The sequence below is a fragment of the Drosophila biarmipes genome, chromosome 2R (genome assembly GCF_025231255.1).
Source record: "Drosophila biarmipes strain raj3 chromosome 2R, RU_DBia_V1.1, whole genome shotgun sequence".
Taxonomy (NCBI): domain Eukaryota; kingdom Metazoa; phylum Arthropoda; class Insecta; order Diptera; family Drosophilidae; genus Drosophila; species Drosophila biarmipes.
In genome coordinates, this window is record NC_066615.1 from 8,571,884 (window position 1) to 8,589,877 (window position 17,994).

At 42.5% G+C, this 17,994-nt stretch overlaps 2 protein-coding genes across 10 annotated transcripts in view; one reads left to right on the plus strand and one right to left on the minus strand.

Annotated features, from left to right (window-relative positions):
- Positions 1 to 52: 52 nt before the first annotated feature.
- Positions 53 to 3,335, plus strand: LOC108026673 (probable peroxisomal acyl-coenzyme A oxidase 1). Its single transcript, XM_017097742.3, has 8 exons — positions 53 to 287; positions 870 to 1,032; positions 1,094 to 1,386; positions 1,446 to 1,851; positions 1,912 to 2,418; positions 2,487 to 2,592; positions 2,740 to 2,895; positions 2,958 to 3,335. Exons 1-8 carry the CDS (start codon positions 146 to 148, stop codon positions 3,216 to 3,218), a joined length of 2,034 nt encoding a protein of 677 aa, XP_016953231.1. The 5' UTR covers positions 53 to 145; the 3' UTR covers positions 3,219 to 3,335.
- Positions 3,277 to 17,994, minus strand: part of LOC108026674 (syndecan) — a 99,379-nt gene continuing 84,661 nt past the window's right edge. For 4 of the 9 annotated variants that reach the window (XM_050887514.1, XM_050887511.1, XM_050887512.1 and 1 more), the window contains exons 4-7: positions 10,457 to 10,874; positions 9,650 to 10,171; positions 6,040 to 6,207; positions 3,277 to 5,606 (exon numbers count right to left, since the gene is read on the minus strand). In XM_050887514.1, the coding sequence (XP_050743471.1) occupies positions 5,434 to 5,606; positions 6,040 to 6,207; positions 9,650 to 10,171; positions 10,457 to 10,874 (1,281 nt within the window). In that variant the 3' untranslated portion in view covers positions 3,277 to 5,433. The remainder of the gene's footprint in view (positions 5,607 to 6,039; positions 6,208 to 9,649; positions 10,172 to 10,456; positions 10,875 to 17,994) is intronic. The other 5 variants (XM_044091868.2, XM_017097745.3, XM_017097743.3 and 2 more) reach the window with 5 other exon arrangements.

Below are 17,994 nucleotides of genomic sequence, written 5' to 3' on the forward strand. Positions count from 1 at the left end.
CTCGGAAGCTTTTCCTTCTGGCCGATCCATCCAATTTCGCTCAGTAGTCGCGTGGAGCTCACAGGTGTTGGTTGGATCTAGTCTTGAATCTGTTCACTATTTATTTGTTATTACTTGTGGTTGTTATTGTCGCGTGTCTAATACAATGTCGCACATTAAGAACTTAATTCCCAACACGGTGAATCCAGATCTGCAGAAGGAACGCACGGGTGCTGAATTCAATGTGGAGGAGTTCTCGGCCTGGTGGCACGGTGGTCAGGATAAGCTGAAGACCAAACGCGAGATGGGTAAATATCAAAGATAAACAATATTGGCGTCATATCGGCTTTTGCGATATGGCACCGATGTTGGGCTTTGAAGGTTTTTTCTTGGAAAGGAAATTAGAGTCCAAACGGTTAATCTAATGGCCGCAAAGTCCAAAAATATTTTAACATGGTTGTGGAGCGGAATTAAAAGTGTTGCTTAATCAATACTTGAAGATAGTGATAGTAGCCAAGGTATATACGATAACATGCAATTGCAATGCGGTCGGGTTTCTTATCAGTCAAAGAAGTCTATACACTGCTTCCATTTTCTAGATTTTTATAAACTTTTTTAAATCTTTTATTTTAACTTTATAAGAGCTATATAAAATGTTAAAATAAAAGATTCAAAGGTGTTCAACGTCTGCCAGAATATCGTTCTTACCTACATACTTCAGTCATTTTACAATATTACAGTATAGCTGATAAGGGAGGAATGATTCACGAGATCGACATGGATTGTAAATGAAATATAGAGCTCATTCTAAAATATAAAATATTTGTATTTTATGAAAAAAAACAACATTTGTAGTCAGTCGTTAACAAGTTTGTATCTTATATCAACAGAAACGGCCATCTTTAGCGATCTGGAGGATGGCTATGGTCTCAACCACGAGTACATGTCACACGAGGAGGTCTACAATTCGAGTATTAAGAAGGTGGCTGAGGCTGCCACCAAACTGAAGGCCCTGCAGCAGAAGCTTAATCCCGGGGGCAAAGATATCTGGCCGTAAGTTGGAATTAAAGATTGTGATACCGTTTACCCTAATCTTATCTCTGCTTGCTTGCAGCGGAGGGCTGTTCAATGCCCAAAGCTTTGGTCTATTCCCGGCTAATCACCCGATAGCCACTCACATCACCATGTTTGTGGACGTGATCAAAGGTCAGGGCACGCCGGAGCAGGTGCAGAAGTGGGGACCGGCGGCGGAGAACTGCAACATTATTGGCACGTATGCCCAAACGGAGTTGGCCCATGGAACCAATGTCCGTGGGCTGGCCACTCGTGCCGACTTTGATCCCAAGACGGATGAGTTCGTGCTGAACACGCCCAACTTAGAGGCCTACAAGTGGTGGCCCGGCGGCTGTAAGTGGTTACCATCCATCCCAGGTTTCCAATCGATTTAACCCATTTTCCCTTTCTAGTGGGACACACTGCCAACCATGCCATGGTGGTGGCCCAGTTGTACATCGCTGATGTCCATCATGGCGTGCAAATGTTCATTGTGCCATTGCGAGATTCGGAGACCCACTTGCCACTGCCGGGAGTTGATATTGGTGAGATTGGCAAGAAACTTGGCATGGCGTCCGTGAACCAGGGTTTCCTGGGTCTGAACAACGTCCGAATTCCACGCACCAACATGCTGATGAAGTTCGCCAAGGTGGAGTCGGATGGCACCTTCAAGGCCAGTCCGGCCTCGAGGCTTAACTACCTGACCATGGTTTATACGCGCTGCCTGATTGTGAACCAGAACTCCACGCTGCTCCTGGCCGCGGCCACCATAGCCACCAGGTACTCGGCGGTGCGACGACAGAGTCCCATCGAACCCAAGTGAGTTTCAGGATTGGGGGTGTTTATAGGAATGTGATTTTAACTCTATTTTACCCACAGTCAACCGGAGCCCCAGATCATTGATCATGTGACGCAGCGCCTGAAGCTCTTCCCGGAGATCGCCACCGGAATGGCCTACTTCCTGGCCGCCGAGTACACCTGGGATATGTATGCCCAGACGGTGGAGGAGGCCAACAACGGCAAGTTCGATCGCCTGCCCGAGATGCACATCCTGTCCTGCGCCCTGAAGGTCCTCTGCACCACTGACGGGTGTGCTGGCATTGAGAAACTCCGTCTGTCTACTGGAGGACATGGCTACCTGACGGCTGCCAATTTGAGCAACATCTATGGCAATGCGGTGGCTGCCATCACCTACGAGGGCGAGAACACAGTACTGCTGCTGCAAATTGGACGAGCTCTGGTCAAGGCGTGGTCTTCGTTTGTCGAGAACAAACCCTTGTCCGCTTCCTACGGCTACTTTGCCACCTCCATGAAGCTGAAGGAGTTCCCCAAGTGGGACAACTCTTGGGAGTGCATCATTAAGGCGTTGCAGTACACGGCAGCACAGTGAGTTCAGCTATTATAGAATCTTCGAAGCAAAATGACATGAATATAATATATTTAATAACGAATAGGAAAACACGCATTGCCTATGAGAACCTGGCGGAACGCATGCTCAGTGGCCAATCGCAGGGTGTGGCTGCCAATAACACGGGCATTGAACTGACCCGTGCTGCTGAGGTAATTAAAATCAAATAAATCCAAGTGTCACACAAATCTCTTCAGGTAGACACTTAAATATAATAAATTTAGTGGGAGAGATATTAAAAGATTATTATAATAGAACAGTAATATATATCACATCATTTATTAATTATCATCTTTCAGCTCCATGGTCGCCAGTTTGTGTGCCAGACTTTCCTGGAGCAAATCACTGGACCCAAGGCCCAGAAGCGCTCCGCGGCCCTCAACAAGGTTTTGGAGAACGTGCTGGAACTGTTCCTGGTCCAGACTGTGCTGAACAACCTCAATGACATTTTGAGAGTATGTTTTGCCCTCTAGTTCTCCATGTGGCATGTGTTTAATTACCTCTTTTTGGCCAACAGTTCATCAACCTCACCGATGCGGATCTGCGATCGCTGCAGAAGCGTCTGGAGGTTTCGCTGGAGAACTTCCGACCCAATGCGGTGGCCATTTGCGATGGCTTCGAGTTCCACGACCGCGTTCTGAACTCGGTGCTGGGCAGCTACGATGGCAACGTGTATCCCAGACTCTTCGATTCGGCCAAGCGCAGCACCATGAACCAGAAGCCCGTCCAAAACTCCTTTGAGACCTACCTGAAGCCCCTGATGAAGGCTAAGCTGTAGAGCAAACACAGCCAACTCGTGTGCACATAAACCAATATTGAAAAAGAAACGACTTGGCTTTGTTTAAATTAGTTTTATACCAGTTTTATTTAGCAAATCAAAACCAATTTCTCAGTACATTCAGCGCATTTTAAAAAACTAACAAACTAAACGCTTACAAAGTAGCAAAAAAACTTGATGTAAAATTTGACCAAAACGTACTATGGGTCGAGAGTAGAACAAACATAGTACTTGTACATATCAAAAAGTGGCGGTTGCGTTTTTTACAGTGTAGAAAAAGTTGTGTTCAGAAAAATGTTCTTTTTAGTTCCTGTTGCTGCTGTTCATGTTTGTTTGCATCGTCGCGTTGTGTGTGTGTTTGAGTTTCAGTTTGGATTCCGGAAAGGGGGGAAATAGTTCTCGGTTCTGTTGATGATGTCGAAATTTCCCTTTGTTATATGCTCTGCTGCCGAAGTAGTAGTATGTTTAATTCATTATTTATGCATTATACACAGTAACACACTCAATTGATTTATGTTGCTAATTATATACTTATACGTTATATATTAGTTTTCGTTTTTCTTTTTTTCATAACTTTCTTTTCGCAATGAAAATATGGCATGAGAGTTGGAGAGAGAATAATGGTTGACTAACAATTAAACAAGTATTGCAGCTAATTGGTTGGTTCGTGTACGGGGTGTGTTGTGGGCGTGTTGTGGGTGTAGGTGAGTATAACATTTGTTGCTGGACTGCTCTTGATTTAGTTTAATTGAATTTGCCATGTAAACTTAACAATTAATTTTCACTATTGCATGGTGGTTATGATCTGTGGCTGTTCTTGTTCTCCTTGTCGTTCCTAATTCGCTTTGTATTTTGCTTGCAAAACTAAACAATTGTCATTGACAGCGAACGTAAAAACTAAATAAATGCACAATAATTAATGCGTTAATCCGATTTTGATTCTTAGCCATGGAAGAAGCAGTTGAGTCAAGCGAAGGAAATCTCGAATAACTCTAAACCCAAGTGGAAACCTAAATTAATGTACAATTGCATTCTCATTTCATTTCGTATTCGGATTCGTATTCTTGTTCCAATTTCAATTTTAGCTTCATTTCAATAAAAATTCACGGTTTTGTGTTTTCTAGAAAAAAGTAGAAACAGTTCTTTCATTACAATTCTGTTTGTTTTTAGTTGCCAGGAAGGTTCACAGTGTTCATAAATCTGTTTTTTGCTTCATTTAGTATTTTTCGATTTTTGTTTTGTTTTCTTTGCTTTAGGAATTACACTAATAATTACATAGTTTTGCTTATGTATAACTTAAAAACATTTATGCATCGATTTCCGTTTGCTATGTGCCGCACAATTCATAGTTATAATTGTTTTCATTGGACTTTGTTTAAAAATGGTTGAAATAAAGGGTTAAGAGTTGTGTGTGCGGGTGGTTCGACGGGGGTCTACCGAGGGTTGAGTGATAATCGTGATGTATCCAATTCGCTTTCGTTATTCAGCTAACATATATAATCCATACATTTATATTCAATATGCACGAAAGTTGCCTTTTACATCTATGTAGTTGGATGCGCGTGTGAGTGTGTATTATTATAGTTATTATTCAATTTCTCCTGCTCCTTCTGCTTTTGCTCTACATAATCGTAATTCATAATTAATTTGCTTAATTTTGCCCGCCCTTATATTGGTTTCACTATTTATATATATAATATATTATTTATATATTAAATTTCGCTTGATTTATTTGCATTTATATTTGATATTTTTGTTTCCTTCTGTCGCTTAAAACTTACTTAATTAGAAAGGTCGCATACACACACCCACACACGCAGAGATACGCTTGTCCGTCTGTGTGTGTGTATTTTGCTTTAACTTACAGGTAAGTTTTCAATTCTTTTTTTGTTATTATTTTGCCGATCGGTTGTTTATGTTTTTTTTTTGTATTTTATCTTTATTTACCCCTCACGAAAAATTGTGTGTGTTTGAAAATGTTTCGAAATTTTCAATTGATTTTGTGTTTGTTTTGTAGCTGCTGCTGCGGATGAGTTATCCTTGTTTCAGTGGACTGCCGATGGCGGTGCACCCCACTCCGCGCAGTGTATCCAGTTGAGCCTAGCCAATCCCAGTCGCTCCGCCTCCGTCCAGTTCTCCGCACTCCCGTCCGTCGTCCTCACAGCTCGTTCCTGCTCTCGTGGCCAACTTAATACCTGCGCGCCGTGCCATTATCTCAGGCGTAGAACTCGCGATTATTCGCGTTTTTCGCATACGAATTGTTGGCCGGCGACCGCTTGGGCTCGTCCAGCGCATAGGAGCCCTCGTCCTTTTTCCTCATGCGGTACACGATGAACATCACCACGAGTATGGCGCAGAGCAGGCCGACGACGGCACCGCCAATAACAGCTGAGGGAGAAAAATATGATTTAGTGATCTTTGTCTTTCACTCTACTTTAAAATTGTTTAACAAGTCAAAGGTATTTTTATTTTTAAAATGAAAACAATGAATAACGTGATGAACCAATGATTTAAATTTAACAAGTATGCAATTGCAAATTTTAAAAACCCCAACCCAACGAAATGCTATATAAGCCATTCATCCAATTTAATTTTTTTGTCATTATCAAGACAAATACTAACTGCTTCAGATTTATCCTTAGGGAAAATAAGAGAATGGAAGTCGTCAGGCGTTTAAAATGTAAACATTCAATTCTTGTAAAATATTGGCCAACATACATGTCGTATGAGTGATATTTGATTACGTTCTTCACCTTCAGTTTAACTTGTTTGTATACATGTCTCTACCTCTACAGATGTCCCAACCCATAGATATACTCACCAGCCAGAATGCCGGGCTGCGAGAAGAAGCTCGACGTGCGATCGTCCTCGCTCATGATGACCACCTCGTTGCCGTTGGGCCTGTGATCAGTGCTCTTGGTGTCGGAGGGCTGGCTGTTCACGTTCGTGTTGGGGTCCAATTCGTGCACGTTGCTACCGCCTGCGCCCGCTGTTCCGGAGAAAGAGAAGGCATTATGGCGGTGAGAAAGAGATGCATGTGGAACAGTCCATTTATGCCCATGACGTGCAAGCAAAATCAAACAAAACGGAGAGTGAGACAGAGAGTTGTTGTCTTGGTTGTTTTGTCTCGTTTCGTGTGTGTTGTGGTGTGTTGTGGGTATTCAATTAAATTGATTCGAGTGTCAATATTGGTTTCAGTGAGCGTATACGGTCGTGTAAACATGTGTGTAGGTTGTGCGTGTGTTAATGAGCTGTTATGCAGTATTTACAAGGCTTAATGTTAGTCGAGCAGCGTTGACTACAAGGGAGACTTACTTTAAAGGCTAGTTCTTAAGTGGTATGAGGCCAGGACACTAATCTCTCAAATCATGAGTTACTTTCAGCAATGAAATATATGTATCTTATAAGTACCATACAAAATAATTCAAATAACTAGAGGTGTTTAAAAGTAAAATTCAAGGAGTACAAACGCCTAGAATTCTTTAAAATTTAATGTACTTTTCTATGACCTACAACACACCGCGTGAGAAAAGCGTGCCTAGCATCCTGTCAAAAGATATATAAACTTGACAGCTAATTTCACGGCAATGAGCAGATATTTCCAGAAAACTTTTGTTCGAAATGAAAAAAGTTTCCCAGCTACGAATGCAAATTGTGACAAATTTCGCTCGAATTTTTCGAGGGTCGACTTGAGCTTGAGCTTAAGCTCTGGCTTCCCCTCAAACGAGTGCAATTATACGAATTGCTTCCTCGAATTGACAGGCGAGCGAAATTTTAAGGCCAATCGGCTGTCAAACCATGCGAGTTTTTGTTTTATTTAATTGGCATGGCCCGCCGTTTACGTCTTTTTCTCCCCAATTCCTAGCATTATGTGGGCTCCTTATTTTTAGCAGAGCTATTGTTTGATCCCCACGCCCCCTACGAGGCTCCCCAAACAGCTCAAGACAAACAAATTGCTTGTTTAGCCCTTCCCTGCAGCTCAAACATACACATATGGCGGCTTCCTTGCGGGGTGGCATTTTAATTAGGTAATTCCCACGAGAGGTCCTTGAATTGGCCCTCGCGAATAAGGCCCTCGAATTGATTTTATATGCGCTTTGTAAACTGAAGGAATTCGTGCCGAGGCGGAGAAATGGAGTGAGAATTCTTTGAGCCGAACTGAAGCTACATATAAATATTTGCCTTTCAATGCGATTTCCTAGAGCAAATGGATTTCCAGCTCCTGGCTTGGAGATTGCTTCGCTGTCTTGCCATTCCATTGATTGTCTGCCTGTCCTGCCAAGACTTTGTTCTGTTTGTTCAGAGCCAATAAAGGTGCCTGCATCATGTGTGCCTGGATTTGATGGGAAATGCACTTTGTTGCTGGATGTGAAGTCCAGGAGATGGGGACTTTGAGTTGGTTTTGGGGCGTTGGGTTTGATTTCGTGCTTCGAAGTTTCGTGTGGTCAGCTGTGCGCAATTATGGCGAAATTATTGCCCAGCTCTGTTTGTCGCCCGCGCCACCCAACCATATTGATTGTGTTTGTGCTCTCGGTCGAGGCGTGGCAATTGCAAGGCAAACATCAAAGCCGTAAACCCACAGAACGCACAACCCCGATAGCCATTAGGTCGTGTTTCAGTTTCTGCCGGTGCACTGCTCGTTTTGTTGGGCCCATAAACAGTGATTGTGAGCATGTACATCACATTGCTACACGGAAATAAATCTAGAAATATTGGGAGACTGTTAGGAAAATTTTCTAGGGTGCCCCAGAAAATCAGGTTTAAAATCATTTACACATCTGACCTATTTTGTCATAGCTTTCTTTTATGTTTGTTTAGTATTTTATGGAGCGATATATTACGTTTCCGAAGTCGTAAAAACTTGGACTTTTTGATTCCTAAAATTACCTCGTAAATAAATCAATAAAAAAGTTAAGAGAATTTTAGAGCATACATTTGTTTTTCGTTTAAGTGGAAAATGGTATTGTGTGCACCAAGAGTTTAGAAAAACAAATTTTATTTTTCTTGATCTTGATTTTTATAACTTCTAAAGCGCTAGAAATCACTAAAAATGTCAAATCACTTCTGAAGCGCCTCGAAGTATGCAGGAAAAGACAACTTCAACTTTCTAATTTAAAATATTTTGTTGCATACTTTCAGACACCTTTTGCATTGGTGAAATCAAACCCCTAGTGGTTCCCTTGGCACACCCTCGTCCTTTTTTCTCCAAGTGAACCCACTTACAAAGCCATATCAGGAGCATCAGGAACGATGGCTCAAGTAAGCGGCTACAGTTACGCGCAGGAGGCAGAAACAGGAGCCTTGCCACGGCCAGGACTCAGTGATTTTTCATTTGAAGTGCCTGCGAAGCACACCAAGTGTTTTCCCCCAGCAACAAAGCACAAAATCACTGCGCGGCTTAGTGCGATTTTCCTGGCGATTTTCATTCACGAAATCGCAGGAGGCGGAGCAATCGGGACAGTGTTAATGGAACTTTATGCCTAGGGCAAGAGTACTGCTGAATGTCTACAACCCACCAGGCCCACGACTCTGTGATGGAGTGCTTTCCCTGTTGCAGCTTAATCGATTGTTTGGCTTCGGTTTTGTCTTTGGCCTTTGTTTGTTCACCGTTTGCCACGATAAAAGCTTTTAAACTATCCTTAAAGTATTCGCCTTAATCTAGCTTAAGGTTACAACTAAACACTTAAACGCTGAGGGTCGGATGAGTTCGTGTTGGCTCTGCGGGAGTTTTTCCAATTGAATGAACGACAAAAACAGAGCGAACGGAAATGATTCAATGAATTGGTTATGATGTGTTGGAATTGTGTGGTAAATTGGTCACTCCCTGTGGACAAAAGCAAGGATGTGGAACAGACTGAGACTGAGAGGAAATTTGCAGAACACCCGCAGCGTAGACCGTTGACTTTTCAGAGCGCGACAAACAAACTAAATCATATTCGAACACACACACCAAATGTGAAACTTAATTTGACTAACAAATACTTGGAATTTAAAGTACTTAAAGTGCACACAGATAGACTACTCAAAGAAAGCAAAGCAAGTATACGTAAATGGGAAACCAAACTACTTAAAATAAGAAGAGCCCGTATACATCAGAGAAAATATAAATGTAGGTAACAAAATTTAGTTGTTCTGTATATAAAGATAAGTTATCAATACTGAAATAAAAAACACAAAAGCAAAGCAGAGTGTCCCAAGCAAAGCGAATAAATTTCTTAGCTAGAATACAATAAAGGTTAAAAAAGATATTTCTTTTTAAAAAGTAGTGCAAGGACAAGAAGGACAACAAAATGATGTGCAGTAAAAACGGGAGAGGAAATTAAACAAATATGGTGGAGGTGTAACAGAACACAAAACTAGATAAACAAATGTAAACCAAATAGTGTAATGAAAAGTAATAAAGTAAAATGGTGAAAATAAAAACCACTGACGTCCGCGCTCTGTAATATCTCCATCGTTGCCACCGATTCTGGGACCACCGACATCGCTATCCACAACTTCATCCTCATCGGCGCCATCCACATCGATTTCGTCCGTGGTGAAAACTTCATCGTCACCATCATTGTGTTGGGGAACGTGTGGTTCTTGAGGAACAGATGCTGGACCATCGATATCAATTTCTTTGTCCAATTCCTTGTTATAGTCATAGTCCTTGTCGTCCACATCTTCATCCTCGTTGTCATCGATATCGGAATCGTTTCCATCGCCACTGGCCTCCGAGTCGAGATCCTTGTCGAAGGGCGGGAATATGGGCTGATTGGGCTGTATGGGTGTGGGGATCGTGGGGGCTGTTGTTGTGGTCGTTGTGGTGTTGCTACTAACAGAGGGTTCTTGGGTTGTGGAGGTTGTTGATGTCGTTGTTGCTGCCGTTGTGGTGGTGGTTGTAGTAGGCGTTGGTGTAGAACTCGAGGTTGTTGAGATTGTGGATGAGGGTAGTGTTGGTGTATGAGCTGCTGGATATAGAGATGCGATTTGTTTTGTTGGTGTTGTTGTTGTGTATGATTTTGGAAGGGAGTGGTCGTTAATATTTAAATTACTACTAACTAAACTCGTTCGATCCTTAGCTAATACTCTATCTATATCTGATGCTGTAACTGTAACTGTATCGGTTTCTGTGGTTGGAATAAGTAGTGGTGTGTTTGTTGTTGAAATTGAAGGAGAAGAAGTTGTGGCGGGTGTGGCAGGTGTGGAAGATACACCAGCGAGTGTTGCATTTACATAACTAGCTTGATCTTTACCGATTGAGTTAATGCCAGTGCTATGGCCACCGATCTCACTACCACTGCCACTGATGATGCCGTTCTGGCTGTTGATGTTGATATTGTGGTTATTATTATTGTTCGCTGTGGTGCTACTACCAATGATTGTGCCACTATTCGTTTGATGGTTATTATTGGGATTGAGATTGATATTCTGGCTGTTGTCGATCTGATTGTGATTATTATTGTTGTTGAATCTACTCGAGATGAGGTCGCTGTTGCTGTTCTTGCCGTAGTTCTCGTTCGAGTTATGCTTACTGTTTATGCCGGCATTGCCGTTCTGCGAGATGCGCGTGTTGTGCGAACTGTGCGAGTGCTGGTCGGGTTCGGCGTCCTCGTCATCGGGTCCAAAGCCTGAGCCAGAATAGTCTGGTTCTTTCTCTAGATCGTCGTGTATCTGCAATGGGAAATAGAGGAAAAAACGGATTAGTTGGGAACATGTAAGAAAATCTAGTAACCAGAGTTTTGCCAAAATATTTTCCCGAGTGTCCCATAGGGACATTTCCTCATAACAAAGCCCCAGCTTTGTGCGCAACAAATGGCAGCAATTTTCCATAGAAAATTATGCACGGCCCCCGTGTCCTTGAGCTGTTTCACATTCGCGTTTGAGATGCTAAGAGGGATCAAGACCCTTGGGTCTTGTCCTCCGGCCTTCGGGGAGCCCGTTTGGTGGGGCCCATTGTCTGAGTGAGCTTCGAATGTGACGGGTTTTTGCGGTTTACTCGCACCACAACAAGTACAAAAACCTCGCACAGAGGGGGTGTTGGGCAAAAAGGACACAGAGCACCGCAACAACTGTGACCAGAACCAATTGGCCCAGAGACCAGGACCATGGAACAGAGACAGCCGTGGACCAACTGAATGACAGAGACAATTCCCGACCGCAGACGCCAGTCCTTGTTTATTGACTTTAATTTCGTTTGTCTCTTGTTCGGGCCATAAAAACAGTGGCCAAAACAGTGGAAACAGTGGCACCCAGGAGGTGGAGGCGGCCAACTTAATTGAATTTCTTCACGCGTTATGAAATGCCCTATAAAAGACTTGGCAGTTGGCCAGAATGTCAGCCAGCCAGCTAGCCAGCCTGCGACACTTGTTGACCCCCGACCCCATAATTTTGGCCCACATGTATTATATAGACAAGGCCGACAACGACCGTGAGTAATGGGAAATGAGTTCAAATTGAGTGATTGTGGCTGCCGGGGGAAGCAATTAATTTTCCAATGAAAGAGAATTGAAATTTGTTTTTATTTGAGCTGAAATTAAATTTCGCCAGCAGAGCTTGGAGCATTTGTATCCATTTGTTTCACTGAGTCGAGGATTTACAAACAAATTCTGTCCCTGTTCAGCAGCATTCATAATGGAAAATTGAAAGCACACAAGCCGGCGGTTGCCTTTCCACAAATACGGAAAGTTAAAAATAAACGTGAAATCAGACTGATGTGGGAGTGAGGACTGCGAGGATACCCCTTGAAACTACTTTAGTTTCAGGAAATTCTCTTTGATTGCTTGCCAATCAATACTCTATTACAAGTTGATTTTCTGAGGTATCGAATTCTAAACCTTTTAATTAATTTCTTCCTTCCTTTGAATAATATCTAAAAAGTTGTAATAACAAGTATTGACCAGTAACTTCAAATGGTTAAAATATTTTGTATTTTTATTTCAGCCGTAAGCCCAGGATACAATGTGAATGCCAATTGGCTGGTAAAATATTTCTACACTAAGTGCATACCATCTTATCCACAAATATACTCAAGCTGCCGGAAAATGAAAGCAAGGCACACAAACATTATCCCAGCAAATTCATTCTCGCAACTGTTTTTGTTGTTTGCCTTCGTTTCATGCATTCAATGTTTCGTTTGAAATTTAATTAAAATATTTGTGCATTGCGTATACGCAGCGTTGCGCACTGAAACTGAAACCCAAAACGAAACCCACACCGCAGCATATATCATCCTGTGCAGGACAGTTGGCAAGCAAACGCTTGACCAGAAGCACTCATAAATATTCCTCCAGCGAAAGAGGGATGTTGCTGTGGGTGGTGGCCGGTGTGTGGTGGTTGGAGATTTGGGGGATGGGAGTGCACCCCTAAAGTGGCCATAAAGCATGCGGAAAAACAGGAACAAAAAACAAGATAGAAAGCTAAATTCACCGGCCACGACTGTCAAATACCCGTTACTTAGCTGAAGAGAGAGATGGAGATATGCATGCAGCAATTCAGCTGTCTTAAACATTATTTGATTATAACTTTTTAATTGTTGCTTCGTTTTAAATTAATTTTTAGTCGTGTAGATGGGTATTGATAATCAGCGCATCCCAGCTACGTACTTTCCGACGAATCTGATATACCCTTCTACTCTGCGGGTAACGGTTATAAAAAAGGGGGGAAAAGTGTTTGTCCAGAGCGCTTGCAACACTTTCTCGTTCTGGCCTGAGTTTATTTAAAGCGTTTCGTGAGCCGCCCTCCTTGCTTTTCTTCCGTCCCCGCTGTTTTGCCGCTTGATTTATGCTGCAATTAGCAGTCAGCAAAATGGGGCCAGGCAGTAAGTAGAAAGTGGCGAATGGCGAGTGGCAGCCTCTCACATGACTTAGCACGGACCACGGACTCGGGTCCACCATGTTTTCGGGCCCCAAATGAAGTCCTGCACAACTTGCAGTTTCACGAGTTATAAGGCACCATTTAAACGATTATGGGCAAAAAATTTTCACCAAGGAGACAGGATCGATTGGACCTGCGGCAACAACTGTGGCCAACCGAAACGACCGAGAGTGCAATGTGAATTTATGCAATAAATTGCTTTGTTAATAAAACACGAAGCGAAAGGTGGTGGTGGCGGTGGAGTGGTGCAAAAGCCAGAAAGCAGATGCGGCACCATCCTGAGGTGCAATGTGGGTCATGCATGAATTTAAATGATGTCATTTCATCGGGACCCTGGAACTCCGGACCTGGGACCCGGGACCACCTGCTGCCATCCAGGCTCCGAAAATGGGAATGCTATACGCTTTTCCACTGCATGCCGCATTAAATTTACATTTGCTGGCAGCTGATGCCGCTGCCGCTGCAGCTTCTTTGGCTCTTTGGCTGGCCAACATGGCGTATGCTTGACACCATTTTGATATATGACAGCGAAAATGAAATATTCCAGCAAGCTGGGCCAGAGCATTTCCATAAAACGGAAATTGTTTCAATAAAGCGTTTAAAAACTTCTGCAAAAAGGGGAGGGCGGCGAAAACTTGGCGCGCAAAATGGGAAAATAAGACAAGGAGCAACCTTTGTAATGAGCGAAAATTGTGTCAGTCAAACTATAAGAAAATGGGAGGGGAAAACTGTAGTAGAAACGAGCGGAAAACGGAGAAGTGAAGCTAAGAATGGTTGCAAGGCACGTTTCATGCATAAACAACAGAGCTCGAGTGCAGCTGTTTCTCCATTCTTTTTTCTTGACTTTCTACAAGCATCACAGAACTTGTCCTGGCCCTGAGGAAAAAAGTTTTTTCACCCACACTCTCATCCTCATTCAGCATAATTAATGCCTGAAATTTCGTTTCAAGTGCTCTGCCATCATAAAACAGACTCAAGAACAATCCAGCCACACACATGCCATCACCATCCTTTGTATTCTTTATACCAAACAAATCCGGGCTAAATCCTGCACGACTTTATTTTGTAAATAAATTTCGAAACTAAATACAAGGAGCTTTCAATTTGCCAAGCAACATCGCATCAGTGAAGCTGCTTTGGCCAACCTTCTGTTGTTCCAGCTAACGAGTAAATTGTCGATTTGACAATGTTCGAAAAGTGCGTGACTTGAGTTGACCGAGTTGCCAGAAACATTTGGAAAAATCCTAGGCCAGGGCAAGTTTTGGTTTTTAGTGTCGGCTGGGGTTTTCCACTTTGACCCACTTTCTTCCCCTCTCACCCCTCTCGCGCCCGTAGATTTTACGTAACCACTTTGACCCTGTGTATGTTCTCAGAAAATTTTCGCATTGTGAATGCTACATTTTTCGGGAGCCAAGTGGGCTGCTAAACATTTGCATGGGTATTTCTGCAGGAAATGGCCAAAGTTTGTCTGGCCAGGGAAAACGGAATGGGAAAGGGGGCTGGGGAAACAAGCCACAATCCCAGGAAAATTGATAGCCCTAGCCAATTCCTGGGCTCGTTCTCAGCTTTGTTTTTCCAGCATTGGCATTGCTCAATAATTGCTCCGAGTGGACTCTCTGGGGGAGTCCTAATTTATTTACATGCACTTGCAACTTTGGCCTACGGGACTCTGAGCAGTGGGAGAGGGGGAAAAGCCGACTCAGCTCAACTCCGGGGAAACTCAATTTTCCAGCTGGAAGATAACTTACGGCTTTATTTAGACAACGAAATTGAAAATTCGTTTCGTTACTCCTTTGTTTTCCTCCGACCGCTTTTTCACTGGCTCCCTTTCCGACCGGCAAGAACTTTTTCCAAATATATAGAGATAGACAAGTTCTGAGCTGCTTGGTATTTTATTTTCTATTTTCCTTCTACTCGCTTATTATTTTGCAATTGCCCATTTACATTTAGATGGGAGGAAAAGCACATAATCCAATGAACAGCCGAAAAGGGTTTTGTGAACTACACAAAAACTCGTTAGCATCCACACTCGTCTTTTTGCATATTCAATGGTAGCTAAAATAACCGTTTAGAGTCCGTCATTACAGGATTATTATAATCGAGCCATTGATAGTATTAAATACCTTTCAAATTTACCTGAAATGAAACTTAACTTAATTTACTCTTTTCTAAACCTTTTTACCTTTAAATAACGGAAATAAAAGAGTCTAACAGTTTATACCAAAAAAACTTGACAATTTTTCTTGTTCATTTACATTTTTGGCTGTGCTCCTTTGATGCTTTTCCCTTGATAAGCTTTTCATTGCAAATAATTGGTTTTTAAATGCAACAAATGAGCAACAGAGAATCTTCCCCATCCCTTCCACTTTTTTGGAGGTGCAGCAAATTGAAAAAGTTTTTTTTTGGCTTAAAACGCGATGTTTTTGCCTTTGAATGCCTCTCGAGAGTTTTCACAACTTTCACTCACAAACAAACGCAACGCACACACAGGGATATACAAGGAAAATTGTGTCGTGGCCTTGCTGCTAGCAACAATTGTTGTTATTGTTGTTTGGGTTTTCCTTCCTCCATTTCAGTCTGTATTCTATCTGCACAACTCTTCAGCGAAGAAAAGCCTTTTGTTGCATCCCATTGTGCAAGGCCACGCCCCCCCAAAACTCCCCTGGCATAATTTGACACTTAATTGGCAGCTGCATTGCGGCGGAAAAAGCGGGAAAATCCTGCGAAAACTGCACATTTATCAAGCTCAAGTCTGTCAGCGTTGAGAACGCGGCTTTTGCTTAATTTCTGACTTTCCTTTCCTTATTTTGTCGAGGTTTTATCGTGTTACCTTTAAGGGATGCGGATGCGCATCCGTGGGATACAGGCCAATTTGTATTTCCCTGTGGCGTTTTTTGCCACTTTATCAGCCGCCGGAGATTTATTTACAAGTATTTTTTTTCTACAAGGCTTTAATGATTTTTCCGTGTTCAAGTGACACAGATTTTGGGCTCCCTGCCCTGTTTTGGGAGCAACTGAAATTTCCCAACCCGACAAAACGCAGCGAGGCATTTGCCTTGGACACCGCAACCACCGTCAGCGTCATCATTACCACCATCATCATTACCATTATCCTCGCAAAAGTTCCAGCTCATCAGCAGACGGAAAAATCAATAACCGCACCCAGGCTTTCCTTTCCATTCCGCTGGCACTTTTTTTTGTCCTGCTCTTTTTTTCTCCTATCTCCCAATTTTTTATGCGCAGTTCTCGCACAAATAAATTAAAAGCCGCATCATCAGCATTAGCCGACGGAAAAGTAAATCTGTGTTAGCTGTATTACAACCCAGCCAGCATTTGCCTTCATAAATAATCATTTTCATATTTAAAGCAGCGACTTATCTGCGTTTTTTCCCGCTTTTAAGCCTACTTCCGCGGCGTGCAATTAATAAATGAGCTTAGGGCTCAGAACACAAAACCTGCAATCCATTCGGGAGGAGGGTGGAATGGGCTTGCAACATTTACTCCAGATCCCGGACGGCTTGTTACTTATGCTAATTGCAAAAGCTGCTCCTCCGGCTGCAGCTTATGGCATAATTAATCCTTTTTCCAGGTCCTTTTTGGCCTAATCGAAATTGATCGGGCCAGAGGGGAAATATGGGTTAAATTGGCAAGATATGAAAGCATTATGAGGGGCGAGGTGATGTTTAGCTCAGTCCCCAAAGTAATTTGCATATGAAGTCGCTGTTTCTGTGAGACATTTTGCGGCTAATAAGGAAACATTTTCATTACAGCCACTTGGCAGGACCCCGAAGAGCTGAGCCGCATTGAAGCCATAAACTGCTGCTAAAAGGTGCAACGGCACTGGGAGAAAATCAGGATTGGGTTTGTAAAAAGAAGATATTAAAATATATTTTGCATTACGAGTTTATAATGAGTCGATTTTTGAAAATTTGTGTAGTTATGTTAAGACGGTATCCTATTAAAACTAAAAATATTGTTTCCTTAAAAAAAATAATACGATATTTTAAGTGAACAAACTAATGCCATTGGTTAAAGCTTCCGAGTAGCTTAATAATAACTCGACTTAAAATTACCTGTTTACCTCGAGCCAAATATTATCCATTTAAACCCGAGCACAAACACTTCTAAAACTATTTCTTTCACTGCAGGATATGCGAGGATCTTGCGTAAAGTTTCTGCATTTTAATTGCACGAACTGAAGGGTTGGTTGGCAAGATTGTTCACCGAGAGGAGCTGCTGCATCCACATCAGGCTTAATGTGCTGATGCCAGAAGAGGACTAAGAGCCGCCGAAGGAAGTTAAGGAAGTGAAGCTCAAGCACACATCCACGTATGTATGGGGGTAGCAGAAAGGAACTTTGGAAACTTGACTGACTGCATCTGCTCCAACTTATTCAGCTGCCACTCCTTCCAATGGCCCTGCCCCTGTTACCGTTGCACATCATTAAAATTTTAATGCAACTCATGGGTTTCGGCCCCTTTGGCCGGGCGACAATGCTTGTGGGCGTGGCTCGAACAGTTCTTGCTCAGTCAATTGCGAAAGCTTAGAAAGCGGCAAGAAAAGCGTCGCAAATGTGGAACGGAAACCAAAAGAGGTTGCAGAAAATGGGGTAAGTGCGGGAAAATGGTGCTGGGGATACCAAACAAAGTGTGATCGACTGTGCGATGAGCTGCACATAATTGTTGCCTAAGCTGATTGCTATGGAATCTGTTTAGTGAACGCTAGAATAACTTTCTGCAGATTGAAGGAAAAAGGAAAAAACAACCAAAGGAAGAAGAAATAAATACAAAATCATGGATTTTTTAGAAAATCACTTAAAATCTGTCCAGAAGTATTTTGAAATAAAGTCAGATAACTTGAAGAATAAAAATATTCTGTTGCATGCTTTTTGGCCCATTTAAAATTAAAATATATGTGG